General features: G+C 62.6%; 2 protein-coding genes across 3 annotated transcripts in view; one reads left to right on the top strand and one right to left on the bottom strand.

Annotated features, from left to right (window-relative positions):
- The window catches only part of KIF1C (kinesin family member 1C), a 19,084-nt gene extending 9,236 nt beyond the window's left edge, over positions 1 to 9,848 (bottom strand). The window contains exons 1-15 of one of the 2 annotated variants that reach the window (XM_040453489.1): positions 9,307 to 9,848; positions 8,925 to 9,057; positions 8,495 to 8,571; positions 7,930 to 8,109; positions 7,178 to 7,243; positions 6,617 to 6,795; positions 6,417 to 6,528; positions 6,213 to 6,290; positions 6,011 to 6,076; positions 5,852 to 5,924; positions 5,305 to 5,383; positions 5,008 to 5,153; positions 3,915 to 4,084; positions 3,641 to 3,720; positions 3,453 to 3,528 (exon numbers count right to left, since the gene is read on the bottom strand). In XM_040453489.1, coding sequence (XP_040309423.1) covers positions 3,453 to 3,528; positions 3,641 to 3,720; positions 3,915 to 4,084; positions 5,008 to 5,153; positions 5,305 to 5,383; positions 5,852 to 5,924; positions 6,011 to 6,076; positions 6,213 to 6,290; positions 6,417 to 6,528; positions 6,617 to 6,795; positions 7,178 to 7,243; positions 7,930 to 8,109; positions 8,495 to 8,571; positions 8,925 to 9,030 — 1,488 coding nt within the window. In that variant the 5' untranslated portion in view covers positions 9,031 to 9,057; positions 9,307 to 9,848. Of the gene's footprint in view, positions 1 to 3,452; positions 3,529 to 3,640; positions 3,721 to 3,914; positions 4,085 to 5,007; positions 5,154 to 5,304; positions 5,384 to 5,851; positions 5,928 to 6,010; positions 6,077 to 6,212; positions 6,291 to 6,416; positions 6,529 to 6,616; positions 6,796 to 7,177; positions 7,244 to 7,929; positions 8,110 to 8,494; positions 8,572 to 8,924; positions 9,058 to 9,306 lie in introns of both variants that reach the window. The other variant, XM_040453488.1, reaches the window with a different exon arrangement.
- CAMTA2 (calmodulin binding transcription activator 2) overlaps positions 1 to 10,739 on the top strand; it is a 44,386-nt gene that overhangs the window by 9,073 nt on the left and 24,574 nt on the right. The window contains exons 2-3 of the mRNA XM_040453486.1: positions 2,075 to 2,079; positions 9,853 to 9,857. The gene's annotated coding sequence lies outside the window, so the exon portion shown is untranslated. The remainder of the gene's footprint in view (positions 1 to 2,074; positions 2,080 to 9,852; positions 9,858 to 10,739) is intronic.

The raw sequence follows: 10,739 nt of genomic DNA, 5'->3' as shown, positions 1-10,739 counted from the left end.
CCTGCCCACCAGGCCTGGGTCCCCCACACCCCCTCACGGCCCTGCCCCACACCCCCAGGGACGGCTCTCATCTGCTGCCGTCCTTTGGTCCTCCCTGCCCCAGGCCTGCCTTCTGCACAGGTCTCCAGCTTCCTGCCTTCACCACACAACTCAGGCCACTCTGGTGGGCAGCCCACGGCCACCTGACTTTATGCTGGTCCCCTGGCTCTCCTCATCAGTGCCCCAGCCTATTTATCCAAACACCCTTCCAGAAGCAGGTCCCCTGCACCTCTGGCCACCCTCCTGGGCCGCTCCCAGGTCTCCTTGCCTGGAACAGCCTTGCTCCCGACCCCACCCCTACCTGTCAAAGTCATTCACTTCCTGCCCCTCAAGATCGGTCTCAAATGCCACTTCCTCCACGAAGCTTCCTTAAGCCTTCTGCCCCAACACAAGATGCTCTGCCCGAGTTCTACAAGGATCTACTGCGAGCTTTCTATGTGCAAGACCCTGGCAGAGTGCTGGGGACTCAGGGACAAGTCCCCACCAGCCGCTGCTATCATTAGTAGGGCCATCAGAGTCACTGGCAAGAAAACACCACAAGTGGGAAACAGATGTCCTACAGTGGTCTCTGACCTTTCCACGCCCTCCCTCAGCTCACTCATTCGTTGGCCCCTCTGTCCCCAGGGAGCTGAATGCCACCACCTCAGGGAGGGGCTTGCAAGAAGGACCAAGGAAGAACTACAAGGATAGCATGGCAGCTCGTCCCTGAGCACGAGGAGGACGTGGACAGTGGAAGGAAGAGAGTTCCAGGTGAAAGGAGGGGTCAGGACAAAAGCCCTGAGTCAAGAAAGTGCAGGGTGGGGGTAACCGGCCATGGTTCTCCGGGAGCCCCCTGAACGGAGCGCCCCTGCGATGTCCACGGTGGGTACGTGTGTCCACGTGTGTGCCCCAACCTGGGCACCCAACCATCACAGCTGCAACCCTCCTCTGGTCCCCAGGGACGCTCTCGCCCTCCCTCGATGCAGCCTCAGCCCTGCTCCAAGTTAGCAAACGCCAATGGGCTCTGGAAGCAGAAAGCGATCCATCCCTCGGGAGAGCGGACACGATTTAGGGCAGTGCTTTTCAATCTTTGTTCAGCCCTGGAACCCTTTGTTCAAACGAAACCGTACCTGAAAGCCTAACACGTCCAGCAGATAAGCAGGGAGACGCTGGGGCCGAGGCTGGGGCGGAGGGCCCAGAGTCTGGTCCTGCCCACCCCCTCGGCCCCCGTGATGGAAGCTCCCAGCCAGGTTTGAAAAATCACTGATGGCAGAGGTCCCTGGGCCTGACGATGGCAGCCCAGAAAAAGGGGGCCTTCCCTCAGGCTCTAAGCCCTCTCGGAGACAAACCAGCTTCTCCCGCAGGACCCGATCCGCACAGGGGCACTCCCAGGTTGGAGCCGCCCCCACCAAAACCGTTTTCCCCAGATCCAGCCACCCTTCCTTCTGAAATACGCACGCCCATTCACGTGAGGACTCTCCACGCAAAGCAAGTGCAACAGAAATGTACCCTAAGACACCTTTGTCTCCAGTGAGACCAGCAAAGACCAAAAGCTGAAAAGGGTGAGGGGACTCGGCTCTCTTGCACTGCCCTGGGTAGTAAAAAGTGACCCGTCTATAATCTTCAGAAAGCACTCCAGAGAAATACGTGGAAATCCTACACAGCTACCGTCTGACTCCAAATCTGCACTCCAAGAACTTGTTCTGGAAATGATAAACCTTTCCCGTAAGGCCACACACCGAAACACCGCTTGTGGTGTCAAAGAACAGGAAACAGCTTCAACGCCCATCAGCAGGAAGCTGGTTAAATAAATGACTCCGCGTCCACGCGAACATTTTGGCACCACGAGACAGAACAGACAGAGCGCGCACACGCTATAACACGAGAAGCATCAGGCGTGGAACCACGGCTGTTCCAGAGACAGGCTGTGTGTGTGCACAGCGCAAAACCGTGCCATACGCCTGTACGTGCACGGACCACCTCTGGATGACACGGGAGGAACGGAGGACGGGGTGGGCCTTGCGTGCGTGGTCCCCTTACGAGAACTGAAAACAAGACCCCGTCTGCTGGTCCCCGGACCTTAGTAGAAGGCATCTCCACGCAGCCGGAAGCCCTCTAAGAAAGAAACGTGCACCCCTCTATCTTTCTAACGCTGCACCTGCAGTGGAAGCGTCCCAGGCCCCCAGCACCCCCCGTGTGGCTGTAGACCACACAGAGAGCCACCTGTGGTCCTGTGTCCCAGAGATAGGCTACAGAGGGACCCCTGAGTGCCCAGCCCCGGACAGGCCCCAGCACCCCTGCCACGGCTCTCTCGCTCCCCGGCTGTGCCCCAGGCCGGGCAAACCCCTCCCTTCCTGTTGCACCTCTGCCTCCTTCCAGACTCCGTCTCCCGGACGGCCGTGACCTCATCAATCGGGAGGAGCCTCCTTCCAATAACCCAGAACCGCTTCCAGGCAGCTCTGAGCACGGCACACCTGACTGGGGCCTGAGCCTCCAAACTTCAGACCGCGGCCCAGACAGACGAGGCTGACTCCCCGGAAGGACCAAAGTTCCCGTTCGCTCGAACGGGCCTCCACGACGCCCTTCACCGTGCACTCCGGCACAGGCGTCCTGGCAGCCTCCAGCCTGCACCTGCCCTGACTGGCGGGCCCTGGGCCGTGCTGGCCGGACACGACTGAAGGCCTCTCCTCCCTCCCTCCTCTCGAGCACCCGCCACACGGCAGGCGTGCAACAGACACCAGCTGTGCCGCTCCGCCTGATGTTAGCCTGGCCCCCCGGCCACCCCCAACCTGCACGTCCGCCTGCCAGACTGCCTTCCCCGGGACACCGCCTCCACGCGTCTCCCGCTGCACCGATGCGTCCTTAAGCCTCCTGCCACGTTCGCAACCCCAGTCCTACGGTTCGCTGCCTGTTCCTGGCTCTTCCCCACAGGCTCGTCTTCCAGCGACCCTCTCGCGGTGCGTCTCTCAGTGCCTCTCTAAGCAGTAACACACGCACGGGGCACAAAATTCGGCCGTGCAGAAGAATACGTAGCCAGTACATCGCGACCCCAACCAGCCTCCAACCTCCCACCTCCTCCCCTGTTCCCGGGATAACTACTGAGACCGATTTGCGAATCCAGAAACAAACTCACGTACCAGTGCAGGTTTACGTTTGTTAACACGCAGGTTCCAAACAGCCCTTGAAAACTCCCCGGAGGGGCAGGGACCCTAGTATCCTCTAGGGACCCTGGAGCCCCGGCCACAGGCACCTAACAAGGCACCTCACCCCAGGCTGTCACACGGAGGCCTGACAACACACAGGAGGTGGCAGGCGTGGGGACAGAGACGACGCAGGGACACGCTCAGGGATCCGAGTTGGGGCTCGCCTTGTACCCCCCAAACCCCATGAGCTTCCACGACCAGCAGAGCCTCCTCCGCAGACCCCCTGCTCACCTTCTTGGGAGAGAAGACGCCCACAGTTCCGCCGTCCTCCCGGACGGCCACCCCCATCTCGGCCAGCAGTGCTTCTCTGGAGGCAAAGAGACACGTGACCGTGACCGTGCACCCCTTCCCTGCAGGGCCTGACCTTCCCACCCACCCCCAGCCCCCCGGGGCCCCGGCTGCCAGCCCGACGCTCGCACCTCTCCATCCTCAGAGCTTCTGTCTTACGTAACTTCTCCTCCCAGGTCTCGTTCAGCTCAGCTATGATCTTCTCTGTCTCCTGGGGGCACGGGACAGGCACGGGTTGGGGAGGTCTGGGACGAGGACCCACCATGGGGCCACACTACTCCTGGGGCTCCCTCTTCCTCCTCAACTCCGGCTTTGGAGAACTAGACCCCCAGCAGCTGCTGCCCCGGCCCCCCCCCCCCCGCCCGCGGGGCGGCCCCGCCGCCCTGGCCGGCGCCGGTTTCCCACCTGCAGCCTCTCCATGGCCTCCTCGGGCCCAATCTGGGGCTCAGCACTGGGGGGGAATGACGGTTCCAGTTCCCCATTGTGTGCCGGGGGATGTGAGGCTGACACTGGGGCAGGGGGGGACGATACAGGCGGCAGAGCACCCCCGGAACTCCCCTCGTCCGCCTTCAGACCTGGGAAGGAGACAGAGATTGAAGGAGGCTAAGAAAAGACAGATCAGAGACTCAGAGAAGGCGTCGCAGAGGACCAGCCCGTAAGGATCGCAAAGGTCATCTGGTCAACCTTGGCCAAGCAGGGAGCTCTCCTACAGCAGCCGTGACAAACGGGTACTCAGTCCCTACTTGTGGCCCTCCAGGGGCACTATTGAACAAGGCAGCCAATTCCTCCCACCGCTGGGTGAGTTGCACCATCAGAAGGTCAGCCGTGGCTGCGACCCGCCTCACGTCACGTGCACCGTCGTGTCTAGGTCTGCCTTCCGGAAGAAGAGAGCCTGTGTAGCTCTCGCTTCTGCAACGTGACCATTCAGATGTGGGAAAGAAACACCGTGTCTACCGGACTCTTGTCTTCCCAAGAACGGACACCCCGCTCTCCTCACTGTGCCCCCAGCCCCCGGCCATCTGCAGCAAGAGAGCCCCCGGGACTGGACGCGGAGCACAGATCACACAGCCTCCAACAAGGACGCATCGGGTAATAGTATGGCTGAGCGTTACGCCGTAGAACCTGGGCCGCGGCTCACGGCCAGCCGAGCCCCACGTTCTGTAAGGTTGATCAGGGCCGGTGCCCCCACGGCCCATCCTAACCGCTTTACCGCTTGAACCACAGACGCAGGCCTGGCCCTTTGCTCCTGCTCCCTTGCTTTAGCAGTCCCAGTGGCCTCTCCAGGCCCCTGCACATCCTGACGCCCCTGGGGAATCAGTCCCTCCCTGAAACGCCTGAAGGCACGCGACGTCCCCCTTCACGTCTATATCCGTGCCACTGCGCGCGCACAGAGCTTCGTGGCCAGTGGCCCCTCTCTGGCCTCGGGCCTGGGCAAAGGCCACCAAGAGATGTAGCGGGCCAAGGGGCGACCGTGAGCCGCCCTCCTCTGGAGCCCTACCTCCCAGGGCGGAGGCGGACAGCCCCTGAGCCAGGAGCAGCTCCCGCAGCCGGGCCACCTCCTCCTGCAGCTCACGGATCAGCCGGGCGTTGGGGTCCTCGTTGATGACGGCGTTGCAGCGGATCTGCTTGGTGCGGTCAGCGTACCTGCGGGGAGGGGAGCGGGGAGGGCTGGGTGCAGCCCAGACGGGGGCGCCCCCCAGCCTGCTTCCCTCCCTCTCCCTGACCGTTAAATCCTGGCCAGCCCGTCTGGCGGGTAGGGTCCTAACCACCGGCCTGAGCTCCCTCGGAGCCCCACCTGAGGGTGCTGAGGGTCTCCTCGTAATTGATGTCTGCAGGGCTCAGGGCTGCGATCATGGCCGTGCGGGAGTTCCCACCTGCAAAAGGAAAGGGCAAAGCTGTCGTTGGCCTAGGCCCTAAGAGAAATCAGACCGGGTCTCGGGGTCAGGGAGGCCTCAGTGCCCTCAGGGGTCTGGCGGGGTCACTGTCCCGGGCAAGGTGAAGCTACAAGTTGTAGACTAGCTGTGGTGGCAGTCAGAGGCAGGGAGACACCAGACATCTCAGCGACGGTCACAGATGGGTGGGAGGAGGATCGAGCCAGCGGCCAGCACGCAGTCAGGGAGGGGTCTCGGGGAGCCCCGCGGTGAGGCCCCCCCGGCTTGTGGGTCCTCAGCATCAGGAAACCCACCGAGGATGTTCCCCGGGCAGGGGGGACGGTCAGGGGACAACGGGGTGGCGGGGTGGGGGGGGATGTGAGATTCTAGGGGTGGCAAGGGGACTCGTCAGACGTGTCAAAGGGGTTGACAGGCGGGGCAGAGGCAGTGGAGAGAGAGAGGCGGCCTCACCCAAGTTCTCCTTGAGCAGCCAGGTGAGCACAGAGTCCCTGTAAGGGATAAAATCCGACTTCCGCTTCTTGGACTGCTGGAGGACGGAGGGGGAGGGGTCAGGATGGGCACCCCTGTCCCGCGTCCCAGACCCGCTTCTCTCCCAGCCCCAGCTCTTACCAGATCCGCCAAGGCCGAGATCACCTTCCCCAGCGTGGTCAGGGACTTATTGATGTTGGCCCCTTCCTGGAAAGGGACGAGGAGCGTGGGAATGAGGCCCTCGTCCCTGACACCATCCACCTCCCCCCACCCCTCCCCTGCCAGAGACCACCACCCGCAGCCCCCAGCACTGACCCCAACCTTCCCTCCTAAGCCCCCTCACCTTCAGGCGCATGCCCCGGGCCCCCGAGGAGTCGGCCCGCTCACTGCCGGCAAGGTCCACCAAACTGATCTTACTGACCTGGGGTCAGAGGAAAGGGCCGGAGGTAAGGGGGTCAGGGGGCCGAGGGGGCTAGGGGTGGGCAGATCTGGGTGCCGCCCGGCGAGGGAACGGGGCGGGGGGCAGCGAGGGAGGCAGGAAGTCCACCTTCTCGGAGTCTAGCCCGGTGAGCTGGTCGTGGCAGCGCTGCGTGAAGACGATGGTGAAGACGGCGTGCGAGCGGCTGCTGGTCTCGTTCATGTTGGTGGCGGCCACGGTCCTGGGTGGGGAAGGGAGTGGTCACGGCATGCGGCCTCTCGCCTGCCCGACGCTGGCTCCCCCTCCCCGCACTCGTCAGCCTGCCTCACCGGGCCTTATTTCCACAGTCCATGAGGTCGGCGATGTCCGCGTAGGAGGTCACGGCCAACTTAGACAGGTCCTGCACGTAGGGGCCCAGGATGGGGTGCTCCCGGACCCGCAGAGAGCCCCGACTCTTGGGGTTCAGGAGGTCTCGTACCCGCTCACAGTAGATCTCCATGTAGCTCACCTGAGCGACAGAAACACACAGGAGATGAGAAAGGTAGTGAAAATACCGATAACAAGACTCACCCTTCGCTCCCCTGGACGTGACACGGGCGACTGCGGCTGGAGGACCCCGAGGGTTCGTGATGCCCAGACTCGGCGCTAAGCGCTCCGCACACGCGGGCTCACCGATCCAGCAGCCCTCGGAGGGGCCGGCCGGTCTTTATCACCGCAGGAGCGAACACACTCAGGGGCCGGGACACAAAATCACTTGCCCGAAGCCACTGCTAACGGCGGGGAGAGCCGAGAGTGGACCCTAGGCGGCCTGACTCCGGAGACGGCCCTTGATCTTATCCCAGCCCAGGGCCGCTGTGCCCTCCCCGTGCCCCGCCGAGACCCAGGCTTACCTCCACAGAATAGGACAGCTGAGCACTCTGGTTCTTATTAACACGAGAGAAGAGGTCCTCGCAGAGCTGGAAGCGGACACAGAGAAGCTGCTGTTCACGGCGCGCCCCCCAGGCCCTGTCCCAAGCAGCTCTAACCCTCACCATAGCCCTGAGGGAGGGGGTGTTCCCATTTCACAGACAGGAAAACAACCTCAGAGAGATTCATGCTTGCCCGGGGTCACAAAGTAGTATTCAGGGAGCCAGGAAGCCAACGCAGGTTCCTAACACCACACCCCCAAACAAGGCCCCCGTGCTGCACAGTCAGGAAGGATTACGGTCCGTTTCCAGTTACCCACAACCGGCTGTCTCTACGGTCAACCCTTTGCCTACAGTCCGCACGTCTGCAGGGCAACTATGCTTGTAAACGATGGCGAGACAAGATAAATTTGCAGCACGTGGTGGAACCGGGGTTCAAACCCAGGCTTCTCTGACACCAAAGCTCGGCTCTTGTCACTAAGCTTTCTTGCTTCTAGGGGGGGCAAAGACCCCTCCCCAAAGGGCCCCAAAGTCCATGTAGCAGCCAACCGCTATCCCCGTCACGTTCCCTAACAGCCTCAGAGAGCCAGGTCTCTGCTCCCTAGTCCTCAGGCCCCTGTCCTTCCTCCCCGCCTGGGGCAGCTGGAGACGCTCCCGGCCTGGCTGCCCTCCCGCCCCGTGCGCACCTGGGGCACGATGCCCTACGTCCCCTCTGCCCCGCCGGGTCCCGTGCACACCTGGGGCACGATGCCCTGCTGACCCGGCTCCTGCCGCCCCATCATGGTGTAGGACTTGCCGGCCCCGGTCTGCCCATAGGCAAAGATGCACACGTTGTAGCCCTCGAAGGCGTGAAGCAGCATCTCCTCGCCGATGTCCCGATACACCTGTTGCTGAGACGCAAACTGGGGGTCCTCAGCCTAGGTGGAGCGGGGGCGGGAAAGACAGCAGGAGCTCTAAACGATTTTGTCTGTAGCGTCCGGGTCCCAGGAGTCTTGCTCCTATCTGATGACGGCCCACAGGCCCTATGTGCCCCCCGGCAAACCCCATCCGTGGGCCTAATCACCTCTGACAGGATCCCATGCAGGCTCCTACCTGACCCAGTTATCCCAAGAGACTCTCCCTCCCCCATCCGGGTCCCGGTCACAGCCTACGGGTCCTACGCGTCCCCACCCGGGATCCTGGTTCTCCCAACCCAGTCCCGACCCATGTCATGGAGGCCCTATTTCCCAGCAGCGCCCCCTCCCCAGGACCTAAATCCCCTTCCCTCTTTGCTTAGCTCTTCCCCCACCCTGACAGCCTCACCGAAGTGTGTGACCAGTAGGAGTAGTCAAAAGTGAAGCTTTTGGGGGCATCCTTGCCCTGTTTGGGATTGATGATGGCTGAGGCGGCAGAAGGAAAGAGCGGAAGGCCAAGGTCAGGGACTCCCAACTTCTGCCCACTCCCCACCTCTGTCCTGCTTCATCTCTCCCCTTTAATACTCCCCACCCCCTCCAGCCACCAAGGCTAATTTTGGCTTCCCAGGACCCGCCCCCCACCGGCAGGCTCCCGATTGGGCAATGGAGGGCTCCAGGCCAACATTCCCCCTCCCAGGGACTGGGAGCATGGAAAGGCCAGCCTGCCCCCGCCCTTTCGCCTAGCACCTGCTCCCCTGGTTCGGCCCAGCAGGACAGGCCAGCGTGGTGGGCCCGCCTGCCCTGCCTGTGCCCAGCCAGGCCCCGGGGGACGCACTCACAGGTGGTGTTGCCCTGCATGCTGACCACACACTTGGCATCCTGGCTGGTCTCACGGGCGTTGAAGGGCCGAACCCTCACTGCCACTTTCACCGAGGCGCCAGCCATGGCTCCAGATACTCTCACCCTCCTCAGCTGGAGGACAGAGAAGGAAAAGGTGGTCAGAGCCGCTGGGGGGGACCCAGACATCTGTGACCCGTCTTCTCCTAGGAACCAGTCTCTCCACCCACTTCCCCAGCTCCCCAGCACCCCCGAGGACCTAGTTCCTAGTGTCTGGCCCTCCTCCCCAATGTCACTCTCCTCAGGGACTCCCGAAGGTGTTCCTGCCTCTCTCCCCTGCCATATCCCAGCTCGCAGGGACCTGGGCCATCATCCAAGAGTTACCTGGTGTCCCGGCCCCAGACCAGGGGGGCTGTATCAGCTCTGGCTCCCACCGGCCCTCGTAGGGGAAGCCCCATCCTATACTTGGGGCCTGGCCACACCAGCTGGGGCTGTGGGGGAAACCCTGGTTGTGGGGGAAGAGTGGTTAGGAGCTATGTGACTCCAGAGGTGTGTCAGGGGCTCCACGGCCGGAGGTCAGGGACAGGGGGTCACATTACGAAAGGTAAGGACGATGTCCCGCCGCAGTGGCTGAATGCAATGTGAATCCAAGGGCAGGGACCGTGATATTTTTATTCCTCGTCAGTCACAAGTGTACTGAACGTCCAGACAGAGGAGAGAGAGAGAGAGGGGCTGGACAGAGGGTGGTTCAGAGAGAGGGACACATAGGCAGAGACACCGAAGGCGGCAGGAAGAGGGGCAGAGAAATGGCACAAAGTCACAGACACCAAGAAAAGGAGAGATAGGAGAGAGGAAACCAGATCCAGGTCATGCCACGAAAGAAATAATGGAAGGGGCCACAGAAGAAACACAGAAATGTGAGACAGGGAGGGGAGGTCTGGGGCAAAAGCACAAAGTGGGAGCCCAGAAGAGACAAGAAGGAAAACCCCAAATATAAAAGCTGCCCTAAAATTCCCCCACAAGGTCAGCCAAGAAGTAGAAACCAGCTCCCACCTAGAGCCCACAAGCTCCACATAGGCAGGAATTGCCACTGGGCAAAGTCCAAGGGCTGGAGGTAGAGCCCAGGACTGGGATCCACAGGACCGGCCAGGGGGCCCCAAACCCCTCGCCCAGCCCCCCAGCACTTCCTCCTCAGGATCCAGGACAATGGGCAGGGGAGGGTGGGGTCATCCTGTATCCATCACACCAACCCCCCGGGGCTCTTCTGTTGGGGGACCCCGGTGAAATACCTGCGTGTTTATTGGGGGGAGGAAGAAGGGCTGGGGTCTCCCCCAAGAGGAAACAGGTATGTCCGGGCCCCAGCCTGGGGCTAGCGCTATGGCGTCCACCGCCCTGGGGAAGGTGCCAGGCTGGAGCCCAGGAATGTGGGTGACCTAGTGCTCACACCCTGGGAGGAGAGGCTGAGCAGCCCACGCCCACGGACAGGAGGGTGGAGGGTTGTGAAGCCGGGCCGGGATGCTGGGGCCCCGAACCCAAGTCCTGCTGGGCCTCACCTCCCGCAGCCCTTCCTGGGCAGGGCATGGGAAAGGGGGAGAGGGCCGGTCTGCCCCAGGACAGGAAGGGAGTAGCTCAAATCACAGAGGCTGTCTCAGGAAGCGCAACCCTGACCCCCCAGACCCTGAGCCGGGCAGGGAAGGGGCGACGACAGGGAACCGCCACGGCCGCGCCGTCGCGGCGGATGGGGCAAGGCTGCGGGTGGGCGCGGGCTCGGGGCCCCGCCGGGGCACCTGCGCCTCGCCCCGCCCGGCCATCCCCTC

This window comes from Herpailurus yagouaroundi, unplaced genomic scaffold (assembly GCF_014898765.1).
Source record: "Herpailurus yagouaroundi ecotype Mexico unplaced genomic scaffold, PumYag 208, whole genome shotgun sequence".
Taxonomy (NCBI): Eukaryota; Metazoa; Chordata; class Mammalia; order Carnivora; family Felidae; genus Herpailurus; species Herpailurus yagouaroundi.
Note: the sequence above shows the minus strand (reverse complement) of the source record. Positions and strands in the feature narration are given on the sequence as shown.